The sequence below is a fragment of the Jaculus jaculus genome, chromosome 5 (assembly GCF_020740685.1).
Source record: "Jaculus jaculus isolate mJacJac1 chromosome 5, mJacJac1.mat.Y.cur, whole genome shotgun sequence".
Taxonomy (NCBI): Eukaryota; Metazoa; Chordata; class Mammalia; order Rodentia; family Dipodidae; genus Jaculus; species Jaculus jaculus.
The window spans coordinates 46,245,491-46,262,986 of record NC_059106.1 but is presented as its reverse complement, the minus strand read 5'-3'; the positions used below and the strand labels follow the sequence as shown (position 1 = coordinate 46,262,986).

The window sequence follows — 17,496 nt, the reverse complement described above, 5'->3', positions numbered from 1 at the left end:
GAGACAGAGTCCATGCATCCCATGATGGCCTAGAACACAACATGTAGTTGAGGATAACTTGAACGCCTGATCCTCCTGTCTCCACTTCCCAGTGCTGGGATCACAGGTGTGAGCCACCATGCCTGGTTTATGTGTTGGGCTCAAACCCAGGACTTTGTACATGCTAGGAAAGTATCCTAACAACTGAGCTACATCCCCAGGCCTGTTTTATTTTTTGGGGGGGTTTCCAAGGTAGGGTCTCACTCTAGCTCAGGGTGACCTGGAATTCACTATGTAGTCTCAGGGTGGCTTTGAACTCTTGGAGATCCTCCCATGCACCACCACGCCCAGCTACCTGTTTTGTTTTTAAAGATGATAACCTGCTGGGTATGGTGGCTCAATCTACTGTCATCCCAGTGCTTGGGAAGCTGAGGCAGGAGGATTGTCCTGAATTCAAGGCCAGCCTGGACTACAGAGACTGTCTCAAAAAAATTATTTTTTTTTTCGAGGTAGGGTCTCACTCTAGCCCAGGCTGACCTGGAATTCACTATGTAGTCTCAGGGTGGCCTCAAAGATACAGCAATCCTCCTACCCCTGCCTCCCAAGTGTTGGGATTAAAGGTGTGCGCCACAACGCCCATCATATTTTGTACATCTCTGTCAGAAAAGGCTGAGGACAGTCAAATTATTCAAGTCATAGTGACGATCACCACCTGGGAGCAGATCTCTATGGTCAAGGCTGGAGGGCCATTGACCTAGGATCCTGGACAAGTCCTCTGCGGAAAATGTTCACAATGCCTACTTGACAGGGTCGTTGTGGTGATACCGGGAGACAATGTATGACTCCCTAAGCACAGCCCTGGTACCTAGGAGCTCCTTGGTTAGGCTCCCTTAGGTGTCTCTTCCCCCCCCCCCCCAAACCTCTTGGTTTTCAACTTGAGTCTTCGGCAGTGCTGCGATTGGACGGTAGAGGGCGCGTTCGGCACGGCCATGGCAGACGCGGGCCGCACGGACTGCGCGGGTGGTGCGGGCGGGGCGGAGGCGAAGCCTGGGCAGCTCCTCCTGCCAGCCGGCGCTGCTTGGGTCAGAGTGTCCTGGACCTGCACCCGCGCTTGCAGACTCAGCCATCAGTTCTCCACTGGATCTCCCAGGGCTAGTCACAGACCCCGCGCCCGGCTTCTCCAGACCTCCCGGGCTCAGGCCCCAGGCCGGTGGGGAAGGCGCCACTGGCCCTGGGGCGCTAGACATTGATGAAGGATCCCTGGTCGCTGTCGGCCGTCTCGGGCTCCACGCAGCGTCCCTTCCTCCGAGTGACCCTGCGGTTCCGGTGGAATTTAGCGTAGCAGCGCAGCCCTGAACCGGAGGCCAGGGAGTCAGTCAGGCCTGCGTGCCCCTCCCTTCCTTCCCTCCACCGGTACTGGTTCTCACTCTGCCACCCCCCCCACCCCACTCTGTCCTGTGATCAAAAGAGATGGACAGATTGACAGCTGGTGGCGCACGCCTTTAATTTAATCCCGGCACTAGGGAGGTCGAGGTAAGAGGATCACTGTGAGTTCGAGACCACCCTGGACTGGAGTGAAACCCTACCTCAAAAAACCAAAAGAAAAGAGAGAGAGAGAGAGAGAGAGAGAGAGAGAGAGCGATTGAAGACGGTGACGCACATCTATAATCCTAGCATTCAGGAGTCTGCATCAGGAATGCAGTGAGTGTAAGGCCATAGCAAAAAAAAAAAAAAAAAAAAAAAAAGAGGAGGAAGGTGTGGAAGATGGCTCAGTGGCTCAGGTGCCTTAGCAGCCCATCTAGAATCCCAGTACTCCAGAAATGGAGAAAGGAAAGCCCCGGGGCAAGGTGGCGAGCTATGCTAGCCAAATCTGCAGGCTCTGGGTTTGAGAGACCCGAATTCAACAAAGAAAGTGGAGAGAGATAAGGGACTTGCCCAATGTCAACTCCGGCCCCCAGTGCGCAAATGCGCATGTGCACACGCAAAAACCGGTGGCGTTGCCCAGATTGCTCAGTGGCTGAAGGCACTTGTTTGCAAAGCCTGCCGGCCCATGTTATATTACCCAGCGCCTACATAAAGCCAGACACAAGTGGCATATGCATCTGTGGTTTGTAGTGGCAAGAGAGCCTGTCACACCTGCCTGGACACACACACACACAATCAGAACACATTATATACAGGTGTGAAAATGGGAAAAAATACTTTTCTTAGGTTTGATAGCTTAACCTTCTCAATTCTAACTCCATCCTTACTGTTCTTGCTTTCCTTCATTGTCACGTCATTCCTTCCTCTGCCAGAAATCCCTCGCCCAAGCTCTTTGCATAGCTGCCTCCTTCACTGGTGGCCTTTGGGTGTCAATAAGAGTCTCCTCTAACGAGCACCCAGTTAAAGTAGGTGGGGCCTTCCTGGCCCACCAGGGGGCAGGTGTAACGGCTGTGGCTCTACTGGGGCCCCTGAGAGTAGGGAAAGAGATGCTAGGGTGGCCCCATGAAACCCCAGATACACGAAGTGGTACATGTATCTGGCTTTGTGCAGTGGCAAGAGGCCCTGACATGCCCATTCTCTCTATCTGCCTCTTTCTCTCACTCACTTAAACAAACAAACAAATAAATAAATACATAAAAATAAACTTGGGCTGGAGAGATGGCTTAGTGGTTAAGGTGCATGCCTGTGAAGCCTAAGGACCCAGGTTCGATTCTCCTGGTCTCATGTAAGCCAGATGCACATGGTGACATATGTGTCTAGAGTTTGTTTGCAGTGGCTGGAGGCCCTGGCATGCCCATCCTCTCTCTCTTGTCTCTTTCTCTCTGTCCCTCTCTCTGTCTCTAATAAATAAACAAATAAATCTTTTAAAAAAGAAAGAAAGAAAAGAAACTCTTACAGTTCAGGGTAGGAAGGACCACAAGGTGGCAGGACATCTGTGCTTTAAGATTTCATTATCACCAGCTGAAGGAAGAGGGCAATGCTAGGAAATTTCTCCTACATGACCTAGAATTTACACAGGGGCCATTGGGCCACAGTGACACACTAGAGGGCCAAGTAGTCATGAGGGTGAGTGAGGTGGTTGTTGGAGCCTTTGGGAAGCCTCCAGACCTCTGGTCTGGTCTTAAATATTGGCTTCCGTTCTGAGCCTGGTGTTCAGCAGCTCAGGGCCTTCTGGTTTGGCATGTTGGTGACATACCTCCTTTTGGGCATCTTTTTTTTTTTTTTTTTTTTTTCCTGAGGTAGGGTCTCACTCTAGCCCAGGCTGACCTGGAACTCACTATGTAGTCTCAGGATGGCTTTGAACTCACAGCGATCCTCCTACTTCTGCTTCGCAAGTGCTGGGATTAAAGGCATGCATTACCACGCCTGGTCTGGATATCTTTTTTATTTGCTTTTGTGTGTGTGTGTGTGCGCCGTGGTGTGTGTTGTATGTAGGCCCTTGCAGCACCCCATAGGCAGGTAGGGTTGTTTGTTTGTGGACCCCAGTGAACCTCTTCATCCTCTTCTGCCTGGTCTTACTTGTGAGCCAGACTCTCCTTTTACTAATTCTGGAACTTGTGGGGCTCTGAAGATTCTTGGATCTTTGCTTCCTTGAAGGACTGGGGGTTATGGGTGCACATGGCCATGCCCAGCTGTCTTCCATGGAAGCTGGTTGGCAGTCTCAGGACCTCATGCTTACACAGGAAGTGCATTTAACCACTAGCCAGCTCTCTAGCCTCCCTTCTGGACATCTTTCATGAGCTAGAGTCCGAGTCTCCAGGGAAGAAGCAGCAATTTGGGTGGGACTTAGAGGTGAGGGGCCCTGGATGCCTGGAGGGCAGAGGGAGCCCCTATGGAGGCCCATAGGAAGAAGGAGGGGAGCACCCCATCCATGGGGCCACTCACAGCTCCCTCTCTCGAGCATGGCTGGGTTGGTGCCCTAGGCCTGTGACCCCGCCTGTCCACTCCCCTGTGAAATGGGCCTCATCCCGTGCGCAGACAGCTGCCATCTCTAACATCCTCTCTGCACAGTGCCCGTCCTCTACCTCACAGTCTGGCCCCCCCGGGCCTCGTTTGCTCCCAGTCTTGCAGCCAGATGACATCCTGTAGCTCAGGCTGGCCTCAAATGCACTATATGGCAAGGATGACCTTGAACTCCTGATCCTTCTGCTTTCACCTCCCAAGGGCTGAGATTACAGGCTTGTGCCGCCGCCACACCAGACTCCAGAGACAGCTTATCTCTGGATTTGCTTCTTGTCTGCTCATCTGGCTGGAATGTAACCCACGGGTGCAGGAGCCGCAGTTCTTTTCACCCACAGATTCCAAAGGACCCACCACGATCCAACACCTCACAGATACTCAGCAGATACTTCTTTGCCAACTGGCTGAAACCAATCCCCAAAACTAAATAGTTTCACTGCTTCCACAGATGGTCGTGTGGAGGATAACGTGAACAAAAAAGGACATGTGGCTCAGGTTCATGGCGAGGCTGGAGGATAAGTGAACGAATGATGTGGAATAATTAATGTTCAGGCTGGACATCTTTTTTTTTTTTTGGTTTTTCGAGGTAGGGTCTCACTCTAGCCCAGGCTAATCTGGAATTCACTCTGTAGTCTAGGGTGGCCTCGAACTCACAGTGATCCTCCTACCTCTGCCTCCCAAGTGCTGGGATTAAAGGCGTGCGCCACCACGCCTGGCTGGACATATTGTTTTTAAGGGGCTCTGATCTTTCAGCCTCTCTAAGTATCCAGAAACTCAGGGCTTCAAGATCACAAAGAGGACTAAAGAGGTGGTTCAGTGGGTAAGAGCATTCGCTGTGCAAACCCTCCACTTTGCTTACTGAGATAAGATCTCCTGCTTGAGGATCCCGTCTCTGCTTTTTAAGTGCTGGGCATACAGATATGCTACTAGCCCTTCTGGCATTTGAGTGGATGCTGAGCATCCAAACTGGAATCCTTACACTTGGGTGGCAAGGGCTGTATCCACAGAACCATTCCCCCAGCTCCCCCACCAACTTTTTCTGTTTTCTTTTGTTTTGATGTCTTGAGATGGAGTCTCACCATGCATCCCAGACGGGACTATAGCTCATTATGTAACCCAGGCTGTCCTGGAACTCATGATGCTCCTTCCTCAGCCTCTCAAATGTTGGCCTTATGAGTGTGCCACCATGCCCACTCTTTTCATTCTTTTGTTGTTTTCTTCTTTCTTTCTTTTTTTTTTTGTTTTTTTTGAGGCACATTCTTACTCCAGCTCAGGTTGACTTGAAATTCACTATGGAGTCTCAGGATGGTCTCGAACTCACAGTGACCCTCCTATCTGCCTCCCAAGTGCCGGGATTAAAGGTGTGCGCCACCACGCCCAGCTCTTCTCTTTCTTTCATGGGCTGGGGATAGTGTGTATGCAGGTAGGCACCATGTTCCCAGTCCTCCGTGACTCTTCTACAGGTGTGACTTTGGGAAGTCACTCTGTGGGGTGGGGATCATTACAGCTCCCTTCCAGGGGCCTCTGTGATGATTCATGGAGAAAAGGGCTTACACAGCCCACCAACATGCATGGGCAGGAGGGCTTGAGGTCAGTGCTCAGAGCAGTTGGACAGGCCATGGGGAGCCCAGGGAGCCCTTCCAGTGACTGCTTGGGAACCCAACCCTGCCCCCTGTTATCACCTCTGGAAAGCCTCCCAGATAGAATTCTGGTGTGAATGCTGCCAACCTTCTCAGGTTGGATCTTATTTAAAGAGAGAGATACACTCCTGCCTCCTGTGTCCTCCTTTCTCCCACGTCTAGATCAGAGCTGATCACAGCTTGTATTTCAAGAGGTGAGAAATGCAAATCTGATGCCAGGAATGGAGACAGAGAGTTCAGGTTGGGAGGTCCCAAGCAAACCTGCTCTTGCTTGTGCCTTCAGCCACCCAGAGGATCCTCCCACCTGCTACCTCTCCACAGGCCCCCTCCACCCACCCTCCACCAGGAAATGTCATCCCTAGCATCCCTGTCCCACCGCAGCCCCCTCTCCCTGCAGAGCAGCTTGACAACAGAGACTTCATGTGTCCCGAAGCCTCCCTCCCCCAGGGAATGTGTTCTCACCTTCTACACACATGCAATCGTCAAAACATTTGTTGTTGAGTCCGCGGTTATGAGGCGTGCAGAGATGTTCCCGCAGGTCGCAGCACGTCCCTAGGGACACAGTGAGCGTACGTGGTCAGCCAAGCTGAGCGGCCCCTCCCCGCCAACCCGTACAAGGTCCCACTGGATGGGACATCCATCATCTGTGTGGCAGGCCATGCCCCGGCAAGGGGGACCCATCTGGTGTGCAAGGCTGTGGGCCAGAACCATCAGTGGATGTCATGGCAAGGTCCCAGGAGGCAGGTGGCAGAGACACAAGCTGTCCCAGATGGGCAACTGATTGATCACTGGAGGAGTGAAGGTGGGCTGAGATCACTTTCTGGGAGACAGCGGGTGAAACAGGCGGTGTGTGTGGGGGGGGGGGTTGTTAGAGGTGGAGTCCAGTCAGAGATCATGGACACCAAGGTCCTCTTGGACAGATGGGGAAACTGCTGTCCTAGGCAGGACAGAGGCATGGCTTTGCCTGTCACAGAGCCAGTTCCGGAGGACCTTCCTCTGTCGGACCTGGACTCTAGCCTTTCCTTCATGCTGAGAGTGCAAATGACAGGTGAAAACACAGCTTGTTGGGGACTGGTGTCAGTCTGAATACAACATCCTATGGAGGCTTCACTGGCTGTTTTGTAGAATATTCCAGCCACCAACGTAACAATCGTGGCTCTGTGGAAGTGACCACCCCCAAAGCACTCATTATTCAATGGCAAGAAGGACCATTAGACAGTGGCCTCCAGAGCTGTTAGCCGTCTCCGGGATCACCTCAGCCCATGCCCTTCTTAGTCAGCAGCCCCGGACAAGGCTCAGCCTCACAGATCCAGGGTGGCGACTTCTGCCCAGCAGTGGTGCCTGTGAAAGACATGGCCTTTGCTCCACAGCTCCCGCTACATTGGGGAGACTAGCATCAGGCTGAAGGTCTCTCCATCTAACCTGCTTCCTCCGCTATCTTTCAAGAGCATCCCCCAGTCCCTCATAGTTAGAAGTGTATCCCCGCCTCACACACTTCCAACTCCAGCTCCACCTCCGTCCTGCCTGGCTTCACGAGGGCCAGCAGTTTCACACACGTGTTGTTAGCCTGTCTTGATGGGGTGAGCGGCCGAATGAGTGAAGGGATCACGAAAAGATCCCCAGAAAGCCGGGTGGTGTCATGATTGGATAAGGACAGTATTCAGCCCTGTGCATGTTTAGATGAAGAGGTCAAGAGAGAACCATGCCAGTCAAGGCAGCACCGGCTGCGGTTAGAGGCTTGGGTACCAGGCTGGCCCAGGTTTAGGCTGTTTCCTGTCTGTGTGACCTTGGGAAAAGCTTCTCATAACCATATAGCTTTGTCTCCTCTCTCTCTCATGATGTAGATAGTGACCCTCAGAAAACCGACAGCTGCTATTGTCATTTATTGTTCATCAACGAACATGGACGTTCAGGCCTGGTTCCATGCCAGGGAGCCCTTGCCCACTCCCTGCCATCCTGACCAGAGTTTCCTCCTGGCTGGGCCCTGGGGTACCTGGCAGGCAGTCCTGGTGATGGTTGCAAGGCTCCCCTTCAGTTGCTGATGTCTCGTTACCGTCACTGGAGAAGAGACCTCGAGATTTATCTGGGGACAAGAAGATCTGTGGTCAGTGAGGGCCAGCCAGGGCAGAGAGAGGAGGCATCGGACTTAGGTGTCCTGGAGCCCAGGCTGCCAACTCCACAGGGAGAAGATGCTCTGCCTCTTCGGTCCTCATTTCCCTCTTCTCTAAACCAGAGTCAGCAGTATGCAGACTCCATAGGCTGCTTGTCCACAGCTGATAGCCAGGGCACGTTTGGCATTCAATAAGCCCACCGTACGGTTTCCACGGTGACTGTCAGTGGCAGCTTAGCGCTCGCCTTCAGACAGCTTCAGGTTGGGCTGACCTCAGCAGATGCTCCACCAACAGAGGGTGGGGAGGGAAGAGAGTCTGGGCATGGCGTAGGTGGGAAGGTGGCCATACCTTTCTTCTTGGCAGAAGGCCAGACCTCAGGCTTTAAGTCTTCATAGTCCGTCCAGTCAAACAAGGCCATGTCCAGTGTGGGCATCACCTCCCCGTCAGACCTGGGCTGGGCCTGCAGAAGAGGAGGCAGGTGAGGGAAGCTGGAGCCTTCCAGCTGAGACAGGTAGGAATGTGAGGAGGTCTCAAGGCCACTGGCAAAGGAGAGGCTTCTCAAAGGCCACTTTGTCCTCTGTTGGACAGGTGGAATTCCTGCCAAGTTCCTGCTCCATTCCATCACCAAGCTGCCACTGGCTGGCATCTGTCTTTCTCTACAAAGTTATTGTTAATTGACATCTGCCTTTTTCTAGGAATACAAGTGTAGATATCGTGTGAGTTTCATAAACAATAATGGTTGCTTCTCCAATGTTCTAACTAAAAGATGATCAGAGTTAGGCATGGTGACGCACACCTCTAATCTCAACAGTTTGAGAAGCAGAGGTAGGAGGATCACTCTGAGCCATCAGAGCTTAGGGTCCAGGCTTTGGAAGAGATACCCCTGGGCCCATGCTGGCATGAAAATAAACTGATTCTCCACTCAGTCTCTGGTGATGGTTTTGTGAGCCTTAGCCTCCCATATCAAGTTATTGTTTTGGTTTTCCGAGGTAGGGTCTTGCTGTAGCTCAGGCTGACCTGGAATTCACTATATAGTCTCAGGGTGGCCTCGAACTCACAGTAATCCTCCTACCTCTGCCTCCCGAGTGCTGGAATTAAAGGTGTGCACCACCATGCCCGGCCAACTTCTTTTTTTTAAATATATTTTTTTGTTTATTTGTATTTATTTGAGAGTGACAGGCATAGAGAGAAAGAGGCAGACAGAGAGAGAAAGAGAGAGAGAGAGAGAGAGAGAGAATGGGCACACCAGGGCCTCCAGCCACTGCAAATGAACTCCAGACGCATGTGCCCCCTTGTGAATCTGGCTAATGTGGGTCCTGGGGAATTGAGCCTCAAACCAGGGTCCTTAGGCTTCACAGGCAAGCGCTTAACCACTAAGCCATCTCTCTAGCCCAACAACTTAAAAAAAATTATTTCATTTGTTATAAAGGGGGGGAGGGAGGGAGAGAGAGAGAACAGGTGTGCAAAGGCCTCCAGCCACTGCAAACAAACTCTAAATGCGTGTGTTACCATGTGCATCTGGCTTATGTGGATTCTGGGGAGTTGACGCTAGTTCCTTAGGCTTCTCAGGCAAGTGCCTTAACCGCTAAGCCGTCTCTCCAGTCCCTGTACTTGTTTATTCTTGTTTGTTTGTTTTGCTGAGACAGAGTCACACTGTGCCTGGAACTCTCCCTGTAACCCAAGAGTGGCCTTGAACTCATGATGACCATCAGGAGTCTCCCGAGTTCTGGGGTTGCAGGCGTGAGCCAACATGCCCAGCCTTAAATGCTTTTATTTACATTGAAAACAGTCGTAAGACTGAGTCGTAAGGCTGCATAGTTGGAGGCCAGCCTGAGCTACAGAGTGAGTTACAGGTCATCCTGGGCTCCAGTGAGACTTATACTTCAAGCAAGTGCCTGTAACTGCTGAGCCATATCCCTGGCCCAAGACTCTACAAAAGGAACAAACAGAAAAATGAAAATAATTGTCAAGCCTCAGAACTGTAAAAAGGATTTGGTGAACTCCTGCCCCCCCCCTTTTCCAGAGCCCCCCAGTAGGAGGCATTTGTGTGAGCACCATTTGCTTGCTTTTCCTTTCTCCATAAACCTTTTCCAAAGACGGAGAGTAGACAGGTCAAATGTGCTCTTTGAATCTACGTTATCCGGGGTCATAGGGATGTGGGTTTTAAATCACCATGGCTGCTTCTGGAAATCTTCCAGGCCAGGTGTGTGGGCGCATGCCTATAGTCCCAGTTCATGGGAGGCAGAGGTAGGAGAATCGTTGTGGGTTCGAGGCCAGCCTGGGATTACAGAGTGAGATCCAGGTCAGCCTGGGCTAGAGTGAGACCCTACCTGGGAGGGGGGAGAATTTGCTTCCATGGGCCTGCTACTTTCTTTTCTTTTCTTTTTCTTTCTCAATTTTTATTAACATTTTCCATGATTATAAAAAGTATCCCACGGTAATACACTCCCTTAACCCCCCCCCCACTTTCCCCTTTGAAATTCCATTCTCCATCATATCCCCTCCCCATCTCAATCAGTCTTTCTTTTATTTTGATGTCATGGTCTTTTCCTCTTTTCTTTCTTTTTTTTCCCTCTAGCTAAGGCTGACCTGGAATTCACTATGTAGTCTCAGGGTGGGCTCGAACTCATGGCGATCCTCCTACCTCTGTCTCCTGAGTGCTGGGATTAAAGGAGTGCGCCACCACGCCCAGCAGGTCTGCTACTTTCTTACAGAAGCTAGTGTGCTGAGCTGGCATTGGCTTCCTGGCTGTCCCCAGTGTGAGCCCCTGGCTACACCCTGTGTGCAGTGGCAGCCCTTCCTCAGATGGAGCGTCCAGTGGGGCAGAGGCTGGACGGACCCAGATTCCGGAGACCTGGCTCAGGTTCCTCCCCTGCCGCCTTCCTATCCTGTCTCCACCTCCAGTGGGGACTGAGGTTAGTCTGAAAGTCTCAAGAGCTCTTCCAGCTCCAAGGCCCTGTGGGACCCCTTACCTGGGACTGCAGGGAGGTGACAGGCAGGATCCTGGACTCCTCCGTGGCAGGCGCAGCCTCCAAGGTGGTTAGGAAGAGCATCGTGGGGGCCAGGCTGGTGGAAGACTCCTCGGCAGCGGCGTCCAGGGTCTGGTCTTCAGTGGGCTCGGCCTTCTTTATTAGGGAGCTGGGACCTCGGATAGCGGCTCGGCCTGAGACCGGGCAGCAAACACAGGGTGACCTGCCTGCCACCTGGCGTCAGCCTACAGGACAGCCTACCTTTTCTGCTGTAAGTCAGCTGCCTGTAGAGACCATGGGATGACCACTGGTCCCACCCACATCCCTGCCATCTACCCTGCTAGGGACCTGCAACCTGGGGCGGGGGGCGGACAGCAGGGAGTGACTGGTAGAGGAAGAGACTGGATGGAGGGGCCTCCCTGAAAATTCTAGCAAGTCTTAGGGAGGGGGTGACAGGAGGTTAACATAAAGAATAGGAAAACTGGGCATGGTGGTGCACGCCTTTAATCCCAGCATTCAGGAGGCAGAGGGTAGGAGGATCTCTGTGAGTTTGAGGCCACCCTGAGACTACATAGCGAATTCCAGGTCATGCTACAGTGAGACCCTGCCTCAAAAAAAAAAAAAAAAAAAAGGAAATATGGAAAGCTTCCTAAATGTGAGGTGTGAGGTTTAGGGAGGAAGCAACACCATGAGGCTGAGGGACACTGCACACTGTAGGGGGAGAGGCCTTTGAGAAAGCTGGCAGGCAAGAGCAGACAGTGCTGGGTGATAACAAATAGCCACTGAGCTGGTTATCGAACACCTGCTATGCTGGGTTCCAGGGATGAACCATTTCACAAGTCTTTTTTTTTTTTTTTTTTTGAGGTAAGGTTTTACTCTAGTCCAGGCTGACCTGGAATTCACTATATATTCTCAGGGTGGCCTCGAACTCACGGCGATCCTCCTACCTCTGCCTCCCAAGTGCTGGGATTAAAGGGGGCGCCACCACAAGTCTTATCACGTGACCGTTACAGGAGCTCTGGGAAGCTGGGATCCAAACCACGGAGGCCGGGCAGCTCCACCAAGGACACACGCAGCTCATAAGTAGCAGAGCCTGGACTTGAACCCCGGTTTGTCTGAGCTTGTCCTCCACTCAGAGGTAAGACCTAGCTGTAGGTTGAGTTGGGTCTGTTGGGGTCACGTCACCCTATAGGAATGAACCCAAGAGAGTAGAAGGGGGACTTCCGAGCCGTTCACTTTGCAGACAAGGACGCTGAGGTCCTGTCAGCCAGAGCCTCTACAGATGTGAGAAGCACAGTTGGCGTGGCCTGCAGACGTCCGCTGTCTCCTGCTACCATGACACCCTCCCCCCATCCTAGGGCTCCGTTACTTCACTGACACGGAGGACAAGGACTAGATGCATGTTGTGCCCTCCTGTTGGTTTCCAATGGCACCTCAATCTGACCTCCAGGGTGCAGGCTGTCTGTGGAAGCTAGGCCCTTATCTGGGTTCTGCCACCTGGAAGCGTCAGCAAGCCTGTCAAGAAAGCTAGCCCCAGCCAGCGTGGCGGCACACGCCTTTAATCCCAGCACTCGGGAGGCAGAGAATCGCCGTGAGTTCAAGGCCACCCTGAGACTACATAGTGAATTCCAGGTCAGCCTGGACTAGAGTGAGACCCTACCTCCAAAAACAAAACAAAACAAAACAAAACAAAGAAAGCAAGTCCCACCTCCCATGCTCTTTGCAGGAGAGGGTGGCTGAGGCTCCCCCCCTACCTTCTTCCCGGAGGAACTCTCCCTGGCCTCCCATCTGCCCCTAGAGGCAGTCTCACTCCATGAAAAGATTTAGCAGTCAGGTGCCCTGTGGGCTCAGGGCCAGGTGAGGCTGAGGAGGAGCTTGCTGGGCAAAGCGGTCTGGGCTGGTCTGTCAGACTGTTGAGACTCTTTGGGCCAGGGGAGACTCAGCCTGGGTGGCTACAGAGGCACCAGGACTGGGGAGGATGGGCTAAGAAGGTTAAGAAAACAAACAAACCAAAAAACAGAGACCATTAAAAAAGCAAGGTGTGGTGACACAACTTTAATCCCAAGGTAGGAGGATCACCATGAGTTTGAGGCCACCCTGAGACTACATAGTGAATTCCAGATCAGCCTGGACTACAGCAAAAATCCTACCTTGAAAAAAGAAAGAAGGGCCTGGAGGGATGGCTTAGCCATTAAGGCATTTGCCTACAAAGCCAAAGGACCCAGGTTCAATTCCCCAGTACCTACGTTAGCCAGATGCACGAGGGGCACATGTGTCTGGAGTTCGTTTGCAGTGGCTGAAGGCCCTGGCATGCTCATTCTCTCTCTCTTTCCCTCCTTCTTTGTCAAATAAATAAATAAAAATAAAATATATATTTAAAAAATTCCAGTGAGACCCTACCTCAAAAAAAAAAAAAAAGAAGAAGAAGAAGAAAAAGAAGAGGAGGAGGAGGGATGGCTGGAGAGATGGCTTAGCCTTTAAGGTGCTTGACTGCAAAACCTAAGGACCTAGGTTTCCCCAGGACCCACATAAGCCAGATGCACAAGGAGGTGCAGGGATCTGGAGTTCCTTTGCAGTGGCCGGAGGCCCTGGTGTGCCCATTCTCTCTCTGACTCTTTCTCTTTGTCTCTCAAATAAGTAAATGAATAAAGCTATTTAAAAAAAGAAAAAAGAAAGTTGAACACACAGGCAAACAGAGGAGGGAAGGGATATGATGTCTTTTCTGTGGGTGCTGTGGATTAAGTCTTGAACATCCCTCAAGGGTCCAGATGCTAAAAAGGCTTGGTGAAACAGCCTATGGTGCTACTGTGAGATAGGGGAACCTTTGGGGTCTGGCAGGAGGAAGTTGATGTGTCCTTAGGGGGATATTGGGACCCTGATACAGCTCTCTTTCTCTTTTTTCTCTTTCTCTCTCCCTCCTGGTCATCACGAAGTGAGCAGTTTCACTTGGTACACACACCCACCACCATGCTCTGCCTCACCTCGGGCCCAAGCAACCATGGACCAAACCCTCTGAAACCATGGGCCAGGGGAAATTTCTCCTTCCTGCGCTGAATGTCTCAGCCCCTTCGCAGGAGGAGAAATCAAGGCACAGGAAGTTACCTTGCCATCCTGTCTCTTTGCAGGACTTAGAGTAGAGTAGATTTAGGTCAGATGGAAGGTACAGTATCTTGACTTTGGAGAGAAGTTGACTGATAAACAGAGCTTCTATTGTACATATCCATGTCCACACCCAGGCCTCACCCTGCCCCTCTCCCTTTACCAGGCTGCCCTGATTCTTAGTTTTCTTTTTCTTTTCTTTCTTTCTTTTGCAAAGTAGGGTTTCCGCTCCAGCCCAGGCTGACCTGGAATTCACTATGTAGTCTTAGGGTGGCCTTGAACTCACAGCAATCCTCCTGCCTCCCGAGTGCTGGGATTAAAGGTGTGTGCCACCATCTTTGAATTTCCTTTTCCTTGCTTTTCTTTCTCTTTCCTTCCTTCTTTTTTCTTTTCTCTCTCTTTTTCTTTTTTTTTTTTTTTGCCCTGATTTACTAAGAGGTCTCTCCTCTTCTGGGTGCCCACTGCCTGCCCCTTCCTGACCTTGACACTGGACTGAAGCCCACCCCCATTATAGGACACCCCCCCGCCCAGGCCTCCAGCTACCTCGGTGTGGTTTCAGCCTCTCCCTGCGTCTCTTGTGCTCTCTGCCACGTTTCCTGGCTCTTTCCCACCCTGGATTCCGGGGCTCCTTCTCCGGGTAGGGCAATGCCAGCCCCAAGAGCAGGTCCTTGTCCCTCAGGAGGCCTGCAGGGCTCTGTTCAGGTGGAAGTCTCATGTCCAAGCCAGCCTGCCTGGTGGTGGTGACCACAGAACCTTTCTGGGCTCGGGCGGACCTGCCTGGGTCTCGTTCCCTCCTGCCCAGGCCCCGCCTGCTGTGGTGGCCAGCCTGAGGCTCCCACAGCGCAGAGCCAGGGAAAGGGATGTGAGTCTCAGGTAGGTTCTGGGCGGTTCCAGGTGCGAGAGAGCCTGCCACACTGAGCTCTGGAAACAACAAGAGGACCAGGAACAACGTGGGGACCTTGGGGACAGTGGGCTCTGCCATTGGATCCTCCCTGCAAAAGAAGCAGCAGTGTGAGGGTGGTGATTAATCTCCCTCCCAAATTCTCCCACTAGGGACCCTGTTATCATAGCTCTGCATTATCATTGCTGTTTGCTTAACAGGCTTTGGAGGGAGGGCTCTGTCCCTCACATTTCTCAACTCCTAGAGACACCTTTTATTTTTTAACTTTTTTTTTTTTTTTTGAGGTAGGGTCTCACTCTGGCCCAGGCTGACCTGGAATTCACTATGTAGTCTCAGGGTGGCCTTGAACTCACGGGGATCCTCCTACCTCTGCCTCCTGAGTGCTGGGATTAAAGGTGTCTGCCACCACGCCCGACTTTTTTTTTTTAACTTTATTTATTTATTTATTTTGTTTTTTCAAGGTAAAGTCTTGCTTGAGTCCAGGCTGACTTGGAATTCACTGTGTAGTCTCAGGGTGGCCTCAAACTCATGACGATCTTCCTACCTCTGCTTCCCAAGTGCTGGGATTAAAGGCATGCACCACCGTGCCCGGATACTTTTAAAATGTTTATTATTATTATTATTATTATTATTATTGATTTTTCAAGGTAGGGTCTCACTCTAGCCCAGGCTGACCTGGAATTGCTATGTAATTTCAGGGTGGCCTTGAACCACAGTGATCCTCCTACCTCTACCTCCTGAGTGCTGGGACTTTTAAAATATTTTTGTTAAAGCCTGATGCTATATAGTTTAGCCTATAATCTCAGCACTTGGGAGGCTGAGGTGGGAGAATTGCCATGAGTTCAATGCCAGCCTGGTCTACACAGTGAGTTTAGGACAGCTTGGACTACAGAGTGAGATGCTGTCTCAAAATGAATAAGTTTATAAATAAGCCAATAAACCAGTTGCGGTGGCGCACGCCTTTAATCCCAGCATTTGGGAGGCAGAGGTAGGAGCATCACCATGAGTTCGAGGCCACCCTGAGACTACATAGTGAATTCCAGGTCAGCCTGGACTAGTGTAAAACCCTACCTCGAAAACCCAAAAACAAAACAATAAATAAATAAGCAAATATATAAGAAAAATAAATATTGAGTCAAGTGTGGTGATGCATGTCTTTAATCCCAGTACTCAGGAGGCAGAGATAGGAGAATTTCTTTGAGTTTGAGGCCAGCCTGGGACTATAGAGTGAGTTCCAGGTCAGACTGGACTAGAGAGAATTTTTTTCCAAGGTAGGGTCTTGTTCTGGTTCAGGCAGACCTGGAATTTACTATGTAGTCTCAGGCTATTTTTGAATTCACAGTAATCCTCCTCCCTCAGCCTCCCAAATGCTGGGATTAAAGGCATGCACCACCACATGGGGCAATTTCTTTTTTTATTGACAACTTCCATGATTATAAACAATATCCCATGATAATTCCCTCCCTCACCCCCACTTTCCTATTTGAAACTCCACTCTCCATCATATCCCCTCCCCCTCTCAATCAGTCTCTCTTTTATTTTGATGTCATGATCTTTTCCTCCTGTTACGATGGTCTTGTGTAGGTAGTGTCAGGCACTGCGAAGTCTGGCTAGTATTTGTTTTTTGAACGCACATGTGTGTGTGGTGTACATGTATGTATGTGTGGCAGCATATATCTCATCATGCTCAGTTACTCTCCACCTTAATTGTGTGTGACTGAAGACATGCATGTGCCATGGCCTACGTGTGGAGATCTGAGGACAACGTTGGATATCTGTCCTTACTTTCCATCTTCTCGTTGTTGTTGTTTATTTTTATTTATTTATTTGAGAGTGACAGAGAGAGAAAGAGGGAGAGAGAGAGAAAGAATGGGTGCATCAGGGCCTCCAGCCACTGCAAACAAACTCAGGCATGCGCCACCTTGTTCATCTGGCTTACGTGGGTCCTGGGGAATAAAGCCTCAAATTGGGTTCCTTAGGCTTCACAGGCAAGCACTTAACTGCTAAGCCATCTGTCCAGCCCGCTTTCCATCTTTTTTTGAAAGGGTCTCCCATTATTATTCACCTGAGTTTTACCAAGCTAGCTGGCCCAAGTACTTCGGGGAGATTCTCCTGTTTCTGCTGCTCTTCTCTTCGTGGGAGTGCCGGGATTCAGATGCTAGCCCCAAGGCACACTACAGCATACAACTACTTTTTTTTTAATTAAAAAAAATTATTCATTTATTTGAGACAGGAAAAGAGGCAGACAGAGAGACAGAGAGAGAGTGGGCATGCCAGGGCCTCTAGCCATTGCAAACGAACTCCAGACGCATGCACCACCATGTGCATCTGGCTCACATGGGATCTGGGGAATCAAACCTGGGTCCTCAGGCTTTGCAGGCAAGTTCCTTAACCACTAAGCCATCTCTCCAGCCCTACAGCATAGAACTATTAAGAGAGTTCTGGGGATCTGAACTCACGCTTGTGAAGCAATGCTTTACCCCAGCCCTCTATCCTCCCGGTCCCCCTTTTTTTCTTTTTCTTTTATAATTTTTTTGTATTTTATTTTTGCTTATTTATTTGAGAGAGAGAGAGAGAGAGAAAGAGAATGGGCATAGCAGGGCTTTCAGGCACAGAAAAGAAGTCCAGATGCGTTCGCCCCCTTGTGCGTCTGGTTTATGTGGGTCCTAGAGAATCTGATTTCTCTGTCTTTTCAGGCAAGCGCTTTAATTGCTAAGCCATTTCTCAAGCCCTCCTCCCCACCACTTCTTTTTTCTTTTTTGAGACAGGTCTCATACAGAGATTTGATTTGGCTAGACTTACTGGCCAGCCAAACTCCAGGGATCTTCTTGACTCCACCTTCCCAGCACTGG

General features: G+C 50.9%; 1 protein-coding gene across 1 annotated transcript in view; it reads right to left on the bottom strand.

Annotated features, from left to right (window-relative positions):
* Positions 1-1,071: 1,071 nt before the first annotated feature.
* Draxin (dorsal inhibitory axon guidance protein) overlaps positions 1,072-17,496 on the bottom strand; it is a 35,191-nt gene continuing 18,766 nt past the window's right edge. The window contains exons 2-7 of the mRNA XM_004657639.2: positions 14,287-14,735; positions 10,648-10,838; positions 8,024-8,135; positions 7,558-7,647; positions 6,027-6,116; positions 1,072-1,331 (exon numbers count right to left, since the gene is read on the bottom strand). Coding sequence (XP_004657696.2) covers positions 1,219-1,331; positions 6,027-6,116; positions 7,558-7,647; positions 8,024-8,135; positions 10,648-10,838; positions 14,287-14,725 — 1,035 coding nt within the window. The 5' untranslated portion in view covers positions 14,726-14,735 and the 3' untranslated portion in view covers positions 1,072-1,218. The remainder of the gene's footprint in view (positions 1,332-6,026; positions 6,117-7,557; positions 7,648-8,023; positions 8,136-10,647; positions 10,839-14,286; positions 14,736-17,496) is intronic.